Source organism: Oscarella lobularis, chromosome 15, assembly GCF_947507565.1.
Source record: "Oscarella lobularis chromosome 15, ooOscLobu1.1, whole genome shotgun sequence".
In the NCBI taxonomy this organism is placed as follows: Eukaryota; Metazoa; Porifera; class Homoscleromorpha; order Homosclerophorida; family Oscarellidae; genus Oscarella; species Oscarella lobularis.
In genome coordinates this window covers 731,052-748,993 of record NC_089189.1, presented here as the reverse complement: position 1 = coordinate 748,993, position 17,942 = coordinate 731,052, and the positions used below count along the sequence as shown (strand labels likewise).

Below are 17,942 nucleotides of genomic sequence, written 5' to 3'. Positions count from 1 at the left end.
TAGAACTGAAGCAGCGTCCTTCCGATTTCGTTATAGACAGGTGCAGGGCTCACTGTGGCATTTGTGCCGGCGCGTTTTTTTGCGAGCGTGACGTAATCAGTCCGAGTCGTTCTTCTCGCGCTCTCGTGTCAGCTGTCTTGCAACTATGGTTTTACCTACGGATATCGATCATTGTCCGAGGAGTTAGTGTAAATGAGAACAACGCGCACACCGCAGAAGGAATGATAGTATATAGGTACCTGCTACCCTTTGCCTGTTTAGTTTGGTCTAGTCAGCGACGGGACTTCCTTATGCTATTAGACATCACTGATCGGATCGAGAGAGAGGCTTCGTATCTCGTCTGTCGAGAGGTCAGCCGAATATTAATGCAGGCGCGTGTAGTTATACGAGAAGGGGAACGTACCTGTTGTTATTGTAATGTTGTTTCATATATGCCGCGCGGTGGGTGTCGGGTCTCGTCGCGCCAGTTCCTCGCATACTGTAGCGCAGTTCGTCGTTGAACTCGTACCGTACGATCGATTCCCGTTCTCGTTAATTGGCGCCGTTCGATCGTACGTGTGCGGTCATATGCGAAGGAAAGTCGATCATCGTTCTAGTGATCGAGACTCGTCGATCGCACGTCTCGCGATTCCCGTCCCGCGCGGCCGGCTCGGCCCCTAGGGGTAACCTATATCGATCGTACGCTAAGTTCAAGCAGAGCCGTTGTGAGTTAGTGATTGGGACGTACGTCCCACGTGGATCGAGTTCCTATCTATATTTTGGCCTAAATAGATCGCGTAAGTTAATTGAACAATGGTACTTGCGGTGGCGCTATGAACCGCATCTATGACCGCATACTTGCATGCCTATAAGACTCCGGAGTGTCTTACTTCGAAGGTTTCGTCGCCGCTTCTGTACATGCACATATTAAAATGAGCAGGAAGTCTTCGTTATGGGAAGGCGAGAGTCGCTTCCGAGTCCTTTTGTTCCCCTACGTAGATAGTACTATTATAGAGTACTGTAGTGGCAAATTAATACACATAGGGTAGAAGTACCCTTTTTGACATGCATAGAACAGAAGAGACTCGAGAGAAAAGAGAGCTAGTCGCAAAGGAAAGCTATAGGGAGGTCACATGCCGGATAGCATACTATAAATGTAACGCATCCCCACTGAAAATCTGCTCCCAGTTTCTCTCCCAAATTTGGACGCATTTCCGTGGGGGGAAATCTGGCGAACTGCAGTTCGTCGTCGTGCTCAATTAAGAAACGTTTAGTGAACTCAGAGTACAGCAGTGGCGTCTCCCTACGTTTATAGTTGGCTCGCTAATCGGCCTAAAACGGTCTGACTAATTTAGTAACAGTAGGGCAGAAATGGCGCTAGACAAACCATACGGTAGCAAAACAAGACTCGAATTGGGTCGCGTTCTGTGTAAACCATTGAATGGATATCGTCATTTGTGGAAGCGAACGTAGACGCGCGTCCCAGCAGTATAGTCCGCGGTTTGCGGGATCGTTCCCGGCCCTAATTGTTCCGCAAGTCGCTTCCGAACCTTTCGGTAGATATTCGTAGAAAAAGACTGTATCTCGTTGTGGAAAAGGCCTTCAAAAGATAGATTTCTCATTGCGAGTCCCTTTAAAATGAGCGAATCGCGCTCGTCGTGTCGTGCACCGTTGGCGCCGGCCCGTGGATGTACGTAGGCGGGTGGATATATTCTGATAAACTGAGAAGTAGTATTACGTAGTAGTAGTAGGAAACACGACTTACTTGCGTGGCCACGTTCCCCGAGAGTTTTCGAGTAGGTTAATTAAGACTATGACTCAGAAAGTGTCCGCGTGCAGGCGCGAGTTTGATGTGGGCGAAGCCGTCCATCGGAAACCGCAATGGGTAAATCGATACTACTGCAGTAGGTCGATTTAGAAAAAAGGAGCTTTCAAGAAAAGGCTCTTCTTGCAGCTCCCTAATGATGACGTAGCGCACCCGAAGTCGCACTTCCATTGGAACTGACTCCGGTAGGTTTCACCGCTATCCGTTCCCCTGGCAGGATAGGCTTAGAGAATACATCGCGAATAGTCGTCTAGCCGGATGAGGCCAGTAGGATATTTCCGCGTAGATGGTACGCTAGCCCACGCGCCGCGTGATCGACCGCGTCACGGGGGGAGGGTGCACGGAGAGTCCTCCAGCTCCATGAATAAACCACGAAGCTGACTTCCGCGTCTGCACGGTCGGCACCCGATCTTTTCGAGCGCCCTAGCTCTAACTAGAACTGAAGCAGCGTTGCTTCCGATTTCGTTATAGACAGGTGCAGGGGTCACGGTGGCATTTGTGCCGGCGCGTTTTTTGCGGGCGTGACGTAATCAGTCCGAGTCGTTCTTCTCGCGTTTCTCGTGCCACAGCTGTCTTGCAACTATGGTTTTTATCCACGGATATCGATCATTGTCCGAGGAGTTAGTGTAAATGAGAACAACGCGCACACCGCAGAAGGAATGATAGTATATAGGTACCTGCTACCCTTTGCCTGTTTAGTTTGGTCTAGTCAGCGACTAGTTAGCGGGACTTCCTGATGCTATTAGACATCACTGATCAGATCGAGAGAGAGGCTTCGTATCTCGTCTGTCGAGAGGTCAGCCGAATATTCATGCGGGCGCGTGTAGTTCCTACGAGAAGGGGACGTACCTGTTGTAATATATGCCGCGGTGGGTGTCGGGTCTCGTTGCGCCTGTTCCTCGGCGCGCAGTTCGTCGTTTTACTCGTACCGTACGATCGATTCCGTTCTCGTTAATTGGCGCCGCGTTCGATCGTACGTGTGCGGTCATATGCGAAGGAAAGTCGATCATCGTTCTAGTGATCGAGACTCGATCGTCGCACACGAGCGTACGTCTCGCGATATTCCCGTCTCGCGCGGCCGGCCCTAGGGGTAATCTATATCGATCGTACGCCAAGTCCGAGCAGAGCCGTTGTGAGTTAGTGATTGGGACGTCCCAATTAAGTGGAGTTCCTATCTATATTGGGTCTAAATAGATCGCGTAAGTTAATTGAACAATGGTACTTGCGGTAGCGCTATGAACCGCATCTATGACCGCATACTTGCATGCCTAAGACTCCGGAGTGTCTTACTTCGAAGGTTTCGTCGCCGTTTCTGTACATGCACATATTACAATGAGCAGGATATCTTCGTTATGGGAAGCGAGAGATCGCTTCCGAGTCCTTTTGTTCCCCTACGTAGATAGTACTATTATAGAGTACTGTAGTGGCAAATTAATACACATAGGGTAGAAGTACGCTTTTTGACATGCATAGAACAGAAGAGACTCGAGAAAAGAGAGCTAGTCGCAAAGGAAAGCTATAGGGAGGTCACATGCCGGATAGCATACTATAAATGTAACGCATCCCCACTGAAAATCTGCTCCCAGTTTCTCTCCCAAATTTGGACGCATTTCCGTGGGGGGAAATCTGGCGAACGGCAGTTCGTCGCCATGCTAAATTAAGAAACGTTTAGTGAACTCAGAGTACAGCAGTGGCGTCTTCCTGCGTTTATAGTTGGCTCGCTAATCGGCCTAAAACGGTCTGACTAATTTAGTAACAGTAGGGCAGAAATGGCGCTAGACAAACCATACCATAGCAACAGATATCAAACAAGACTCGAGTTGGGCCGGGTTCTGTGTAAACCATTGAATGGATATCGTCATTTGTGGAAGCGAACGTATACGCGCGTCCCAGCAGTATAGTCCGCGGTTTGCGGGGTCGTTCCCGACCCTAATTGTTCCGCAAGTCGCTTCCGAATTTCTTTCCTCCTTTCGGTAGATACTCGTAGAAAAAGACTGTATCTCGTTGTGGAAAAGGCCTTCAAAAGATAGATTCCTCATTGCGAGTCCCTTTAAAAATGAGCGAATCGCGCTCGTCGTGTCGTGCACCGTTGGCGCCGGCCCGTGGGTGTACGTAGGCGGGTGGATATATCCTGATAAACTGAGAAGTAGTATTACGTAATAGTAGTAGGAAACACGACTTACTTGCGTGGCCACGTTCCCCGAGAGTTTTCGAGTAGGTTAATTAAGGCTATGACTCAGAAAGTGTCCTCGTGCTGGCGCGAGTTTGATGTCGGCGAAGCCTTCCATCGGAAACCGCAATGGGTAAATCGATGCTACTGCAGTAGGTCGATTTAGAAAAAAGGAGCTTTCAAGAAAAGGCTCTTCTTGCAGCTCCCCAAGCACCGTTACAGATAGACGCTATATAAGTATACCCTTCGGCCATAGTCATCTAACCGTAGAAGGAGATAGAAAAACAGTGCAATGGTGGGGAGGAGGTCATTCATTCCTAAGTTTTCTTACGTGAGCGTCGAGCTGCGTGCCGAGCTCGCCTTTGCGAGAGAGTATACTAGGACGCCCACTGAAAACCGCTACCAAGTTTTGGGACACATCTTCTGATTTGTTGTATCTGTCAGCGAAATTTCCCAATCTCGCTTGCGGAATCATGAACCGCAATCACGGGACGGCGACGACATTCCCGTCGCATTTTTCACTGAACGCATCCTTGGCGAGATCATAGTTACGATTAGGATTGTAAGCTCCGGTGAAACAATAATAGCGTCGTATCGTGCATATGCATATGCAATTTATCGACTTCCGTAGAGTGCAAATGCAATCTGCATCGAGTTCCGTAGAGTGCATGGACCCTGATTGAGGCCCCCTCCCCCGACAAACTAATCTCGTAGCATGAAGGTGCCTCCTTGCTGAGGCGTATCTTAGTTATAGAAGAATCTCTATTTGCGGTTACTATATAATTGCTCTCTCTAGCTAGACTTGCTTCGCGGTATGAGGCAACGTCCTGTCGGCCAGGTCGCAGGGAAAGTTAGAGAGCAGCTGCTTCCGGCATTCGCCTGCACCTCGGAGGCTTACTCGTTAACTTCGACCAAATTGAAACAATGGATAGTTCCAAACCGTATTTAGGAAGTAAGCGCATCCGTCGGCGGTCGTTTTGGTTAATCGAATTATAGGGGAAACCCGTCTCGACGGCCTGTATTTAAAGGAGAGCGACATTCAGGTTGTCATCCAAAGCAGAGAGAGAGACTCTAGCTCAGAGAGATCGAGAGAGCAATACAGAACCTAAGCATAGCAGTCATGTCCAATTTGTTTCAAGTTGCAATCGTCCTTTTCTCGTTCGTCTTGAATGTCGAAGCGAATCCGACGCCGAGCCCAAGTTTCTGCCATCCAAGAGCTGAACTTGGTAAAATCGTCTTTTACAAGCGAGACTCCAATGGGATCAAAAAGTGGCTGAGGGTCACAAAAGGCGACAGTATAGAGTTCGGTAAACCGGACGAAACTAGCGAATTTTCTCTTTGCGTCGGTAACAAAGTCGATGACAAAGAAAACAAGTATGCCTTTGCTGGCAGCAAAACGTCAGAGCTTTGCATTGGATTCGATTCGAATGACAATATCGCAGTCAAAGTAAGTCACCGCCGCGTTGTCAAAAGACCGTACTTTTGATGCTAACGGAATTCTCTCTTTGGTTGCATAGCGTAATGAAAGCCGCTGCAAGAATAAATTATTTAATACAAAAGGGAACCGTAAATTTGCGAAGTTGCTTGTCTTCGAAAAAAACAATGGCAAATTTTTGCTTCCCGGCACAGAAGGGTTACCAAGGAAGGAACTCTCAGAAGACGACAACGTTGATCACTTCAGTGGTCTAACAGAGTTAGAGTTAGAAGGATGTGATCTTTTGAACGCTTTACCCGATTGGGTGCAACGGGACAAGGAAAATACCGGGAGGTTGTTCTGGCAGAGGCTCTAAATCGAGGGTGTCTATAATTTTTGATACGAATTTTCTATTATAATTGCTTACATATACGATTTTTCAATTTTATATTTAATTTTATAACGCTTTTCTTTTTATTATGAATAAATGATGTCTGATTTTCTATAAGATTTTAGCACTAATAATTCCCGAAGTTGCAGATTCCCGTATATCCGGGTAGGGTAATCGGTTTTTCCTTGTTTTTCCTTGAAAAACCGATTACCCTACCCGGATATACGGGTCACAAAATCTTTAGTCACGAGGGCGCATCGGGTTCCCGTATATCCGGGTAGGGTAATCGGTTTTTCAAGGAAAAACAAGGAAAAACCGATTACCCTACCCGGATATACGGGTCACAAAATCTTAAGTCACGAGAGCGCATCGGGTTATCCTATTGGCCAATGCATCGATCTCTCATTTCTCTACGAAGCGAGCAGCCGCGGCGCCCGCATTGAGCAACCCAGTAAGTTTGATCAATGAGTCCTATGAAGGTAGGCAAGCGGCTGTTTATATTGACTTTTGTATAAAAGTTGCCTTATGACGTATAGCTGTCCATGCAAGCCTCGTGCAATAAAATAAAGAATGCATGCCCTGACTGTCTCTCTTCATTTATATAACGCCGTCATCGATATGAATCTTCATCATCTTCATTATTAACACAATCATTATTGTCATAATCATTAAAAATTGTCTTCATCTCCAAGGACGACTCAAGTGATACAGTACCTGTTCTGAGACTTAAAACGCGCAGGGCAACTTTTCCCTTAGGAACCTAAATATATTTGACTTGACTGACTGTAGCCTGTTTCATATTTTAATTAAATTGTTATGCTGTACAGTATACGAAGGGAAGTCAGTCAGTGTACAGAACGGCCAACGACCCGAAGTCTCTCTAAAGCGTTCGTCTTCGCGGCAAAAAATTTCCCACTCCCTTCGCGCGCTGTATCGCTGGTTTGAATCCGCTCCTAATTAGGACGCACCCTCCTACCCTTGACGTCACGAGTTAACATAACCCATCCCAGACTCACTTCCACACAAACATACACCCCGCACCATGGCTCTCCTCGTCTTCGCCGTCCTTCTAGCTACGATTGCTCGTACAAGTAAAAAATCTACGACCCTTTCTCAAATGCCAGCGGATTCTAACTTGTAGCCGCCGCTGCCAGTCAGGGTGACTCCGATCCTGACGGGCCTAAAGTAATTGTTGCCAAGCTTGACGGCATCCCGCTGATTCTGCCCTGTCCGTCGGGCAGGGCGGGCACTTGGTATCACGCGCCGCCGAACGACAACGCGACGGCGAGAAACTACGCGTCGCCGGCGCGCGTACTTCATCGCCGTCGTCGTCGGCTCGTCGTCGTCGTGCGAGGCGACAACGAACTCGGCTTCTACAAATGCGTGGCGACGACGACGACGGCGACGGCAGAACGAGAGCCGTCGCCGTTGTACAAGTGGAACTACGAAGTCGTTTCCGATACACGTAGTCGTGGAGGTATGCACGTTATAAATTGCGGCTCACGTGAAAGATTTTATCTGCCCTATTTAATTTGAACAATTTCTCTCTAAACGTTTGCTAGTCGTGCGAAAGAAACGGAGCGAAAATTCACAAAGTTGTGTAACGGACGCCCGCTGGCCTCCTAATCGCACTTACTACCGCTATGAAATAATACGAATCGGCGCCAATTCGAACACTATTCTACAATGTGGATACAAGGGCGACGATACTGCGGCTTCCAAAGCCGCCGCGGAGAGTTCCGGATACAAGTGGTATTGGGTCCCTAAGAATAGTAATAAAGAGGACAATCTAACGTGGGTGGTGACGAGAAATCACATGGTGGGAGAAAATAGTAGCGCGGAATTTGGTCATCTGGAGTGCCACTACGGGGGGGAGACCGGGGGGGATACCTTCATCAACCGGTTCTATGTCGTCGGTACTAATGTAGTCATACTAAAATCAATTATTTAGGTCATTTCTCCTTTTTTTAGTGCAAGACAGCAAACCAATGTCAAAAATGACCCCGGTTTTCTGTTACAATTCTGAAGTTCTTCCTCATTGGTTTTTTTGCACTGATTCGACGTATGAACATTGCACTGATGATTCGACGTACGAAGAAATGCATTGCAACAACTCATGTTCATCACAGTGCTATTACAAGACCGGTCAAAGCACCAATAAAACGCTTCAACTGCCGTTAAATTACGACGACGAAGACGATCTCAGAACTAGCACCTTTCGATGCGGTCTAATACGTGGCAATGCTATTCAGGATGACTGCTGGATAATAAAGATCACTATCGAACACCGTCAAGGCAAGAGAACAACTCGAAATCTAAACAACGAAACCCCTTCTTCCTATTTTTTTAGAACCGAAGTCGGCTCCTACTACTAGTACTCCGACTTCCTTTTCAACTAGCTCTCCGACTACTCCCTCTCCAACAAAGTCAACTGAAAGTCCAACTGGAAGTCCAACTGGAAGTCCAACTACAACCGGTTTTAAAGACTTCGCAAACGCTAGTCTCATCGGAGGTCTAACGGCAACAGGGATCGCACTCCTTCTTCTCCTCTCTATCGCCGTCGTCGTTCTAATATGCAAGAAACGCCGACGAGATTCTATCTGGCTTGCGACGGACGTCGCCGACGTCGACGAAGGAATGTCGAAGAACGTGGCATACAATAGGAAGCCTTCTGACATCGGCCTGCTCGCATCGACGCGCGTCATCGAGGGTATACGACTTCATATCGATAAGTCGTGTCGAATACCGAAACAGAACGTGACGCTTTTGAATCGTCTCGGTACGCGCGTCCGTGCGGTGCAAGAGCCCCCCCCCCCCAAAAAAAAATCGGCTTGTTGCCTACGTAGGTGAAGGCTGCTTTGGGGTCGTTATGAAGGGAACGGTGGAGAACGTGAAAGGGATAAAGGAGCCAATGCCAGTCGCCGTCAAAGTGCCCAAGGGTACTGTAGCCCCTTAATTAATTAATAACAAATATTTATCCGCGTGAATATTTCTATGCTAGAGGAGAATCGGAAGACCGTACAGGACCTCGTCGCCGAAGTCAACGTTTGGACTCGAATAGGAAAACACGCGAACGTTATCGGTCTCGTGGGAGTAACCGTGTTTGAAGGTACGAGGGGGGCAATCGTAGAGGCGAAACTCGCGCGTACAATTCTTTCAGGTACGGCGGGTCGTCTCCTATGGGTCGTCATGGAATACGCGAAACACGGTTGTCTGAGCGAGTATTTGCGCGCCAAGCGTTTCGGTCGTCTCGACCAATCATCGGACGTCGTCAACGATCGATCGTCGAACGACGACGACGACGACGACGACGACGCGTCGCGTTACGTGCCGCCCGACGAACAGACCATTCTGTCGTCGCGCGACATGTTTCGCTACGCGCTCGACGTCGCGCGAGGAATGGAACATCTCGCCGAGAGACAGGTACATATTAGATATTCAAACTCGAACGGGGGAAAGAGAGGAAAAATAATATTTTCGAATCGTCTAGTGCCTGCATCGCGATTTGGCGGCGCGCAACGTGCTCGTCTGCGAGGGAGATGTGCTCAAAATCTCCGATTTCGGCATGGCAAAGGACATTCACTATTTCGACTACTATCGAAAGAAAACCCCGGTACGAATACATATACCGTTGCTTAGAAGATATCGTATCTATCTTCTAAATGTTTTCTTTTCTTTTAGAAAAGTCTTGTGCCGTTTAAGTGGACGGCACCGGAATCGCTGCTGCATCGCGTTTTCAAAGAATCGAGTGACGTGTAAGTGATTATTGAGTAATGTCAATACGCACTTTCACTCGATTAATTTTTCTTTCTAGTTGGTCGTTCGGTGTGCTGCTGTGGGAGATCGCTACACTCGGTAAGTAACGTGGACTCTTCGTCAAAAAATAGTAATTATAAAACTTCCCCCGGGGGATTTTTAATAGGAAGTGCCCCTTATCCTGGCGTGCCCGCCGAAAATTTGTACGACATTCTCACGAAGGACGGCTACCGTATGAGAAAACCGCGTACGTGTTCGCGCAAGTTGTAAGTGCCATACAGCGCGGCGACCTCGCAAATCGAAGTCTAGTTAAATTTCGTACGCGCAGCTACAATCTCATGCTCAAGTGCTGGGCTCTCGATCCGGACGAACGACCGAATTTTCGCGAACTCGTCACGCTCATCGAAAACGAAGAGGTATAGGCGCAATTGGCGAACGCGATTTCTTTAAGTCCAACTAAGGGCTTGTGTGTATACATATAGAAGTGGGACGGGGACGACGGGGAAGACGGGGAGGAAGAAAGTGAAGATGGCGAATCTTTTGACGATTCGCGAGAGAGGCGTCCCGTCTCGTCGGACGACAGTGGCTTGCCCACGACGCCAATGACAACCTCTCTCTAACTCTGTTTTCTGTCTACTATAGTTCTCATAGTGACTGTTTAGCTAAATTTACTCCGCGTGTAGGAGAGTGGGTTTTGCATGAGGCTGGGGCGTTCTTGCATTGTCTATCGAACGAAAGCTTACCCTTTCGGACGCGTCTTTCACGCGCTTTCACCCGTCGTACTCCGGCATCACATTTGCAGAGCAAGCAGACAACAGCAATACAAGACACTTTGCGCGCATTCATTCCACTTCAATTCTTCTGCGTTCACAAGTTGTCTATCTTGGGAGGCTACACGAAAACGCGCAGGCATTGAAGAGGCTTCGGAAGGCCAGTCCGGCTCATCATCGACCCACCTCTTTGATGTCGTCCGCTGGCTGGAAGCCGAGAACTTTTCCAAAGAAATACAGTTCGCCTTCTAGACACGCTATGACGTTCTCTTTCTTCCGGAACCCGTGCTGCTCGCCTACGAAACGAGACACCGTTAAAATTAAACTACGAGTGGAAAAAGTCTAGCTGGGCATTCCCCTACCTTCGAAGAGAACATAGGAAGTAGTTATGCCTTTCTTCTTCAAAGCCTCGTACATAGTCTCCGACTGATTAGGAGGCACAATCTAAATATGCAAATAAATTAAGGTCAGACTAACAGCGTAGACTTTTTTTAGACAGAAGCCTTAGGGGATACTACGAGAGACTCATCAACGTACAAGAGCCTTGACTAATGTGTAGATATATAGAGTAACGATGCAATGAACAAAAATCTCTCCTCTATTTTTATCGTCTACCTTGTCTTCGTCTCCTTGGAAGAAGATGACGGAGCATTTGAGCTTGTCGACGTGATTGATCGGCGAGCGCTCGTCGTAGACGGGCCGACCCTTCGGCCCTGGCCAGGGAGCGATGAGCTGATCGAGATCGATAGCGCGACTCGAACTTGTGTGTTTCCAATTGCAGCGCAACCAAGTCGGCGACGCCGTACTTGCTACAGCCTAAGAAACAAAAGTAGTCAATAAAAAATGCATCTCACTCCGGAAATCAGAAAGTACTCGCGTGAAGACGTTATCGAAGGCGAGCGCCGCTAGAGTCGTAAATCCGCCCGCCGAGCCGCCGTCAATGGTGAGCCGCTTTCCGTCGACGAGCTTCTGCTTCACGAGATAGCGAGCGCCTTCGCAACAGTCTTCAACATCGCAGATACCCCAGCTAAGTAAAAAAACACATAGCGTTTAGTTCTCCCACGTTCCCAGACCCTCTCCGCCGTTCCCGTAGGTATACTCACGGGAACGACGGAGAGAGTCTGGGGAACGATCGAGGCTACCCACGTATTCTTCTCTTGAGTTTGAGTCTGTCCCTGTTTCGTCTCCCGTATAGAGTCTATCCCGTACTGCCGCGATAGTCGACGTCGAGAACGGCGACGCCGCGACTCGTCCAGTACTGATGTTGGAGATTGAGCCTGGTTTGAAGATAATCTCCTATACTAGAGAATGATGGCGGCCATCATGAGCAGCCTCCCACCGCTTATACTATACCGTACATAAATTTATTTTATGCGCGTTGCCATCGTGTCCAGCAGCTTAGTATATATGTATGTACATACGCGTATACGGGTAAACATTAATTTGAAGATAATCTCCTATATTAGGACTCTAGCTCCCAGAGCCCTGCCGTTGACGTCACTAACCATAATCCATCTCAGACTCGCTTCCACACAAACATACACCCCGCACCATGGCTCTCCTCGTCCTCGCCGTCCTTCTAGCTACGATTACTCGTACAAGTAAAAAATCTATGACCCTTTCTTCTCAAATGCCAGCGGATTCTAACTTGTAGCCGCCGCTGCCAGTCACAGTGACTCCGATCTTGACGGGCCTAAAGTAATTGTTGTCAAGCCTGACGGCATCCCGCTGATTCTGCCCTGTCCGTCGGGCAGGGCGGGCACTTGGTATCACGCGCCGCCGAACGACAACGCGACGGCGAGAAACGACGCGTCGCCGGCGCGCGTACTTCATCGCCGTCGTCATCGGCTCGTCGTCGTCGTGCGAGGCGACAACGAACTCGGCTTCTACAAATGCGTGGCGACGGCGGCGACGGCAGAACGAGAGCCGTCGCCGTCGTACAAGTGGAACTACGAAGTCGTTTCCGATTCACGTCGTCGTGGAGGTATGCACGTTATAAATTGCGGCACGTGAAAGATTTTATCTGCCCTATTTAATTTGAATAATTTCTTTCTAAACGTTTGCTAGTCGTGCGAAAGAAACGGAGCCAAAAATCAGAATTTGGAAGTCCAACTGGAAGTCCAACTGGAAGTCCAACTACAACCGGTTCTAAAGATTCGGCAAATGCTAGTCTCATCGGAAGTCTAACGGCAACAGGAGTCGCACTCGTTCTTCTCCTCTCTATCGTCGTTCTAATATGCGAGAAACGCAGACGAGATTCTATCTGGTTTGCGACGGACGTCGCCGACGACAAAGAGATGTCAAAGAACGCGGCGTACAATTGGAAACTTTTTCACATCGTCCTGCCCAAATCGATGCGCGTCGTCGAGGGTATACAATTCGATGAACAGAATAAGCCGTGTCTCATACCGAAACAGAACGTGACGCTTTTGAATCGTCTCGGTACGCGCGCTGTGCATGCAGTGCGAGGAGAGAACGAAAAAATCGATTTGTTGTCATGCATACGTAGGCGAGGGCTGCTTCGGGGTCGTTATGAAGGGAACGGTAGAGAACGTGAACGGGCTAAAGGAGCCGATGTCAGTCGCCGTCAAAGTGCCCAAGGGTAGCCTCTTAATTAATAAATAAAATATTTCTTCTGCGAACTCCTATACTATTCGCTTTAGAGGAGAATCGGAAGACTGTACAGGAACTTGCCGCCGAGGTCAACGTTTGGACTCGAATAGGAAAACACGCAAACGTCATTAGTCTCGTGGGAATAAGCGAGTTCGAAGGTACGAGGAGAATCGTTCTAGTTCATAGGCAAACTCGCGTGTTCGTTTTCAGGTACGACGGGTCATCTGCTCTGGGTCGTCATGGAATACGCGAGACACGGTTGTCTGAGCAAGTATTTGCGAACCAAGCATTTCAGTCGTCTCGACCAATCGTCAGACGACGTCAATGATCGATTGTCGAACGACGACGACGACGACGACGATGACGACGACGCGTTGCGTTGCGTGCCGCCCGACGAACAGACCGTTCTGTCGTCGCGCGACATGTTTCGCTACGCGCTCGACGTCGCGCGAGGAATGGAACATGTCGTCGAGAAACAAGTATTAATTCAAAGTCGGGTAGGAAAATAATATTTTCGAACTTGTCTAGTGTCTGCATCGCGATTTGGCGGCGCGCAACGTGCTCGTTTGCGAGGGAGACGTGCTCAAAATCGCCGATTTCGGCATGGCAAAGGACATTCACTATTTCGACTACTATCGAATGAAAACCCCGGTACGAATAATTATACCGTTGTTTACATTATATATCTTCAAAAATGGTTTTAGAAAAGTTTCGTGCCGTATAAGTGGACGGCACCGGAATCGCTGATGCATCGCGTTTTCACCGAATCAAGTGACGTGTAAGTGATTGATAAATTATTTCAATACGGATTCTCAGTCGGGTAATTTTTTCTAGTTGGTCATTTGGTGTATTGCTGTGGGAGATCGCTACACTCGGTATATAACGTGGAGTCTTCGTCATATAAAAAAAAATTCCTATAAAATACCCGGGGTTTTTTTACAGGAAGTTCGCCTTATCCCGGCGTGCCCATCGAAAATTTGTACGATATTCTCACCGAGGACGGCTACCGGATGAGAAAACCGCGCACGTGTTCGCGCAAGTTGTAAGTGCATATATATAGAGCGACCTCGCAAATCGAAATTTAGATTTTGTACGCGCAGCTACGATCTCATGCTCAAGTGCTGGGCTCTCGATCCGGACGAACGACCGAGATTTCACGAACTCGTCGCGCTCATTGAAAACGAAGAGGTAGGCGTAATTGCGAACGTTTTCTAAGTCTAACTAAGGGCTTCGAAGCACGACGGCGACGACGGGGAGGAAGGAAGTGAAGATGGCGATTTTTTGACGATTCCAGAGAGAGGCGTCACGTCTCGCCAGACGACAGTGGAAGTTTTAGCTAAATTACGACGTGTATGGGAGAACGGTGAGAGCTCCGGGGCTAGAGGGTTTTGAGGGCATCCGTGGATCGGATCTCCGTGATCAAATGAAAGCTTACCTTTCATACTACGCTGCTTTGTCCTCCAGCGTGACATGCATTGATCTTCCGACCGTCTGGGGCACTTGCGCTTGCGCTCTAGTAAGCCTACACACATAGCCAATAATTTAGCTTCTGCAAAACGGTATACAGTGGAATACTGGTGATTTGTAGCTGCTATTGAAAAACGTTGAGCTGTGGATAACATAGGGAGGCTACATGAGAGAGAAGCTGCGGCATTACATTTGCAGAACAGCAGAAAACAGCAATACAAGCAACTCCGTGCGCATCCCACTTCTATTCTTCTCCATTCACAAGTTATCTATTTTGGGAGGCTACACGAAAAACGCGTAGACATTGAAGAGGCTCCGAAGACAAACAAGCGATCATCAACCCACCTCTTTGATATCATCCGCTGGCTGGAAGCCGAGAACTTTTCCAAAGAAATACAGCTCGCCTTCTAAGCAAGCTATGACGTTCTCTTTCTTCCGGAACCCGTGCTGCTCGCCTAAGGAACAAGACACCGTTAAAATTAAACTACGCGTGGAGAAAGTCTAGCTGGGCATTCTCCCCACCTTCGAAGAGAACATAGGACGTAGTTATGCCTTTCTTCTTCAAGGCCTCGTACATAGTCTCCGACTGATTAGGAGGTACAATCTAAAAATAATAAATATGCAACGGCATGCTCGGTATCCCGTACCGCTTTCAAAAAGATTTTAGCTCTAATTGAAAGGAGGATACTGTTACTACACTGACTCACTAGACCTTGAACTAAAGATCAGACTGACAGCGTAGGCCCCTGTCCTATATTTATTGACAAAAGCCTTAGGGGATACTACGAGAGACCCATCAACGTGCAAGCCTTAACTAATGTGCAGAATCCCCAAGAGAAGGTCTTCTAAGTGCGGTACGTTGTATAGAGTAACGAAGCAATGGACCAAATTCTCTCTTCTGTGGATTTATCGTACCTTGTCTTCGTCTCCTTGGAAGAAGATGACGGAGCAATTGAGCTTGTCGACGTGATTGATCGGCGAGCGCTCGTCGTAGACGGGCCGACCCTCCGGCCAGGGAGCGATGAGCTGATCGAGATAGCGCGACTCGAACTTGTGCGTTTCCAATTGAAGCGCAACCAAGTCGGCGACGCCGTATTTGCTACAACCTAAGAAACAAAAGTAATCAATAAAAAATGCATCTCATTCTCGAAATCAGAATAGTACAGTACCCGCGTTGAAGACGTTATCGAAGGCAAGCGCCGCTAGAGTCGTAAATCCGCCCGCCGAGCCGCCGTCAATGGTGAGCCGCTTTCCGTCGACGAGCTTCTGCTTCACGAGATAGCGAGCGCCTTCGCAACAGTCTTCGACATCGCAGATACCCCAGCTAAGTAAAAAAAACACATAGCGTTAGTGCTCCCCCCTTTTACGTATTCTTCTCTTACTTGAGTTTGAGTCTGTCCCTGTATCGTCTCCCGTAGCCCGTACTGCCCCGATAGTCGACGTCGAGAACGGCGACGCCGCGACTCGTCCAGTACTGATGTTGGAGATTGAGCGACGACGACGCGGACGCCGTCGGTCCGCCGTGCGCTCGAACGAGAAGCGGCGGAAGCTCCCCATCCGGACCAGCATAATCTTTATTCTAAATATCCGATATATTAGAGTATTATTTATATATTTTCTCTTATTTCACCTTGGGTGCGTAGAAATAGGCGTGCGATTCCTCCTTGAGATCTTTTCCGCTCGGATACGTGATTTTCTTCGGGACGCTGATGTATTCTGCGTCAAAGGTGAGGTCGCGAGACGAGTAGACGACTCGTGCGTCGCCCGTCTTGGAATTCACGTCGAGGATGGCGGGAAATTGGGCGGAGCTCGACGCCAGGACGAACAAGTGGCCGTCGGAGCAGAAGAGCGGATCGCGATGCGAGCGAAATCCCGTCTTGATAGGCGTAGACGATTTCAAGTCCACGTCAACAAGAGAAAGATCCTTGATTGAATAAATAATTAATAATTCGAAAAGTATTACTTTAGTTTATGTAGGACGCACCCCATTGTAGGTCAGAGCGATTTTGCTTGGATTTTCCGGATTGAATGCGTAGCCCTGGTTACCGAACTGCCAATGAGGTAAACCGATTTCTTCATTCTTGTTTCCAATCACGGGTACAGGAGATTCGTTCTCCTTCGAAACGTACAAATTCCACCAGTTCGACTCGTCGCTGATGTAGTGGAGAACGTTGCTAGGCGACCACATGGGAGTCATAACGCTGATACCGTCGCCACCAGATATCTGTACATGATGAGAAAAATCTCTACTATGATGATATGTGAGAATTATATAGTGACCTTTCGTTTGGTGTCTTGCACAAGCGAGGAGCCGTCGTCTGATAGTTTTGCACACCATATTTCAGTGCTGTCCCAGGGCTGCAAGGAATTTATTTAATCACATCACGGTTTTTTATTGAGTATCCATATGACATGTACCATGTTAGGATGATTCCACTGCATCCAGGCCAACGACGAGCCGTCCGGAGAGACGCGAGGTGACGCGTAAAAATCGCACCCCTCCACCTAAAAAAACAATTTACGCTATTTCAATTCAAATTTTTAATTAAATCGTTTCACTTCACCAAAACTGATTGCTCTTGGATTTGCGATTGGACGCCAAACGAGACGATGACGTTCTTCACTTCGCTCGGCTTGGCGTCGCCGTTCTCCCCGTGATCCTCGCGCACGCAGAAGACGCGTCCCTTGGAGCACACGCCATCGGCGTATCTCCATCCTAAGAGAAAACAAAATAAGAGTGAGACAAATACATAAAACGATGGATAACCTTTTCCGGTTGGAGTCACAGGGACGGGATCGACGTCCGGAGACGTTTGCCGGTACATGACTTGATCCATAAAATTGCTAAAGTAGACCACGCCTAAAAATAATAAGTAAATAAAGAATTTCCACGCCAACAGAGAAATCAGCATAAAAGCACGAGATCCCCAATTATTATCACGCGTTCATTATTCATTGTCGATTGTTTTTCTGCGCGGGGGAGGTGGTCTCTTCTCTTTTACCTTCGTAGACGAAGAAGGAACCGCCCCCGTATTCGTGGACGCGAGTTCGAGCGTTGAAGTCTCCTTTCGTCCATTGGACCACTTTTCCGTCGCCGTCTCGCGACCAGCTGCAGATTCGATTGCGTCCGCCGTCCGATGGGCGCATTTCCGACCAATAGATCGTGCCTGCGTCGAGGAATTGGAGTGGGATCGCGCCTGCATGAGGAATCGGTCACCTGCGCTCTTTGCCGAGTCGATTCGGACTTCTTCGAGGCGCGTTGAGTTGGCCGTGACTTCGGCGGCGTTGAGAGGCGACGGCCACGAGCCGAACGGAGCGATTTTTCGAGCGGACGACATGAGGTGTTGGCTGGGGCCGGGAGAGAACCACGTGACCGTTGTTACGTCGACGCTGTGAGCTTTAGCGAGAAGCCGGGATGCGATGCGACGCAGCTTTCGTAGAATCATGAACTCCCGTAACGAACGTGCACACTAGAACACACAATTAGTTACAGGTAAAATAAAAATCATTAGTAACGTAGTACATATGAATAATTCCAAAAATCAGTAAAAAGTACT

At 48.4% G+C, this 17,942-nt stretch overlaps 5 protein-coding genes and 2 long non-coding RNA genes across 15 annotated transcripts in view; 3 read left to right on the top strand and 4 right to left on the bottom strand.

Moving 5' to 3' along the window:
- LOC136196131 (dymeclin-like) overlaps positions 1 to 5,896 on the top strand; it is a 9,992-nt gene extending 4,096 nt beyond the window's left edge. Inside the window, exons 18-20 of the mRNA XM_065985628.1 lie at positions 4,771 to 4,926; positions 4,971 to 5,421; positions 5,492 to 5,896. The gene's annotated coding sequence lies outside the window, so the exon portion shown is untranslated. The remainder of the gene's footprint in view (positions 1 to 4,770; positions 4,927 to 4,970; positions 5,422 to 5,491) is intronic.
- Positions 7 to 613, bottom strand: LOC136196138 (uncharacterized). Its single transcript, XR_010672118.1, has 3 exons — positions 404 to 613; positions 247 to 340; positions 7 to 155 (listed from the first exon to the last, which is right to left on the bottom strand). It is a non-coding gene; the product is annotated as an uncharacterized lncRNA (long non-coding RNA).
- On the bottom strand, positions 617 to 4,603 carry LOC136196137 (uncharacterized). 8 transcript variants are annotated; one of them, XR_010672112.1, is made up of 5 exons: positions 3,988 to 4,603; positions 3,352 to 3,935; positions 2,654 to 3,195; positions 1,745 to 2,590; positions 617 to 1,692 (listed from the first exon to the last, which is right to left on the bottom strand). It is a non-coding gene; the product is annotated as an uncharacterized lncRNA (long non-coding RNA). The 8 variants fall into 8 exon arrangements; XR_010672116.1 differs by having other exon boundaries at positions 617 to 763; positions 838 to 1,692; positions 1,745 to 3,195; positions 3,988 to 4,602; XR_010672115.1 differs by having other exon boundaries at positions 617 to 970; positions 1,129 to 1,692; positions 1,745 to 3,195; positions 3,988 to 4,602.
- A 362-nt stretch (positions 5,897 to 6,258) lies between the features above and the next one.
- On the bottom strand, positions 6,259 to 12,390 carry LOC136196369 (dipeptidyl aminopeptidase BIII-like). Of its 2 annotated transcripts, none has more exons than XM_065985907.1 (7): positions 11,811 to 12,390; positions 11,452 to 11,606; positions 11,179 to 11,332; positions 10,921 to 11,121; positions 10,668 to 10,749; positions 10,492 to 10,601; positions 6,259 to 10,426 (listed from the first exon to the last, which is right to left on the bottom strand). In XM_065985907.1, exons 1-7 carry the CDS (start codon positions 11,811 to 11,813, stop codon positions 10,403 to 10,405), a joined length of 729 nt encoding a protein of 242 aa, XP_065841979.1. In that variant the 5' UTR covers positions 11,814 to 12,390; the 3' UTR covers positions 6,259 to 10,402. The 2 variants fall into 2 exon arrangements, with proteins under 2 accessions (XP_065841979.1, XP_065841980.1); XM_065985908.1 differs by having other exon boundaries at positions 11,452 to 11,601; positions 11,664 to 12,389.
- Positions 6,780 to 10,308, top strand: LOC136196365 (fibroblast growth factor receptor 2-like). The gene is made up of 14 exons (XM_065985904.1): positions 6,780 to 6,870; positions 6,921 to 7,256; positions 7,342 to 7,695; positions 7,751 to 8,074; positions 8,130 to 8,558; positions 8,626 to 8,718; positions 8,781 to 8,888; positions 8,940 to 9,202; positions 9,270 to 9,392; positions 9,461 to 9,534; positions 9,594 to 9,634; positions 9,702 to 9,801; positions 9,864 to 9,951; positions 10,018 to 10,308. Exons 1-14 carry the CDS (start codon positions 6,822 to 6,824, stop codon positions 10,153 to 10,155), a joined length of 2,520 nt encoding a protein of 839 aa, XP_065841976.1. The 5' UTR covers positions 6,780 to 6,821; the 3' UTR covers positions 10,156 to 10,308.
- On the top strand, positions 11,787 to 15,013 carry LOC136196368 (fibroblast growth factor receptor-like). Its single transcript, XM_065985906.1, has 12 exons — positions 11,787 to 11,906; positions 11,960 to 12,289; positions 12,373 to 12,747; positions 12,815 to 12,907; positions 12,969 to 13,076; positions 13,129 to 13,397; positions 13,447 to 13,569; positions 13,623 to 13,696; positions 13,753 to 13,793; positions 13,861 to 13,960; positions 14,019 to 14,106; positions 14,155 to 15,013. The coding sequence occupies exons 1-12, from the start codon at positions 11,858 to 11,860 to the stop codon at positions 14,308 to 14,310; spliced, it is 1,806 nt and encodes a 601-aa protein (XP_065841978.1). The 5' UTR covers positions 11,787 to 11,857; the 3' UTR covers positions 14,311 to 15,013.
- LOC136196367 (uncharacterized) lies at positions 14,529 to 17,856 on the bottom strand. Its single transcript, XM_065985905.1, has 14 exons — positions 17,603 to 17,856; positions 17,388 to 17,552; positions 17,153 to 17,245; positions 16,950 to 17,101; positions 16,804 to 16,890; positions 16,666 to 16,743; positions 16,370 to 16,609; positions 16,016 to 16,309; positions 15,768 to 15,964; positions 15,555 to 15,709; positions 15,301 to 15,491; positions 14,908 to 14,989; positions 14,731 to 14,840; positions 14,529 to 14,667 (listed from the first exon to the last, which is right to left on the bottom strand). Exons 1-14 carry the CDS (start codon positions 17,829 to 17,831, stop codon positions 14,644 to 14,646), a joined length of 2,097 nt encoding a protein of 698 aa, XP_065841977.1. The 5' UTR covers positions 17,832 to 17,856; the 3' UTR covers positions 14,529 to 14,643.
- Positions 17,857 to 17,942: the final 86 nt, after the last annotated feature.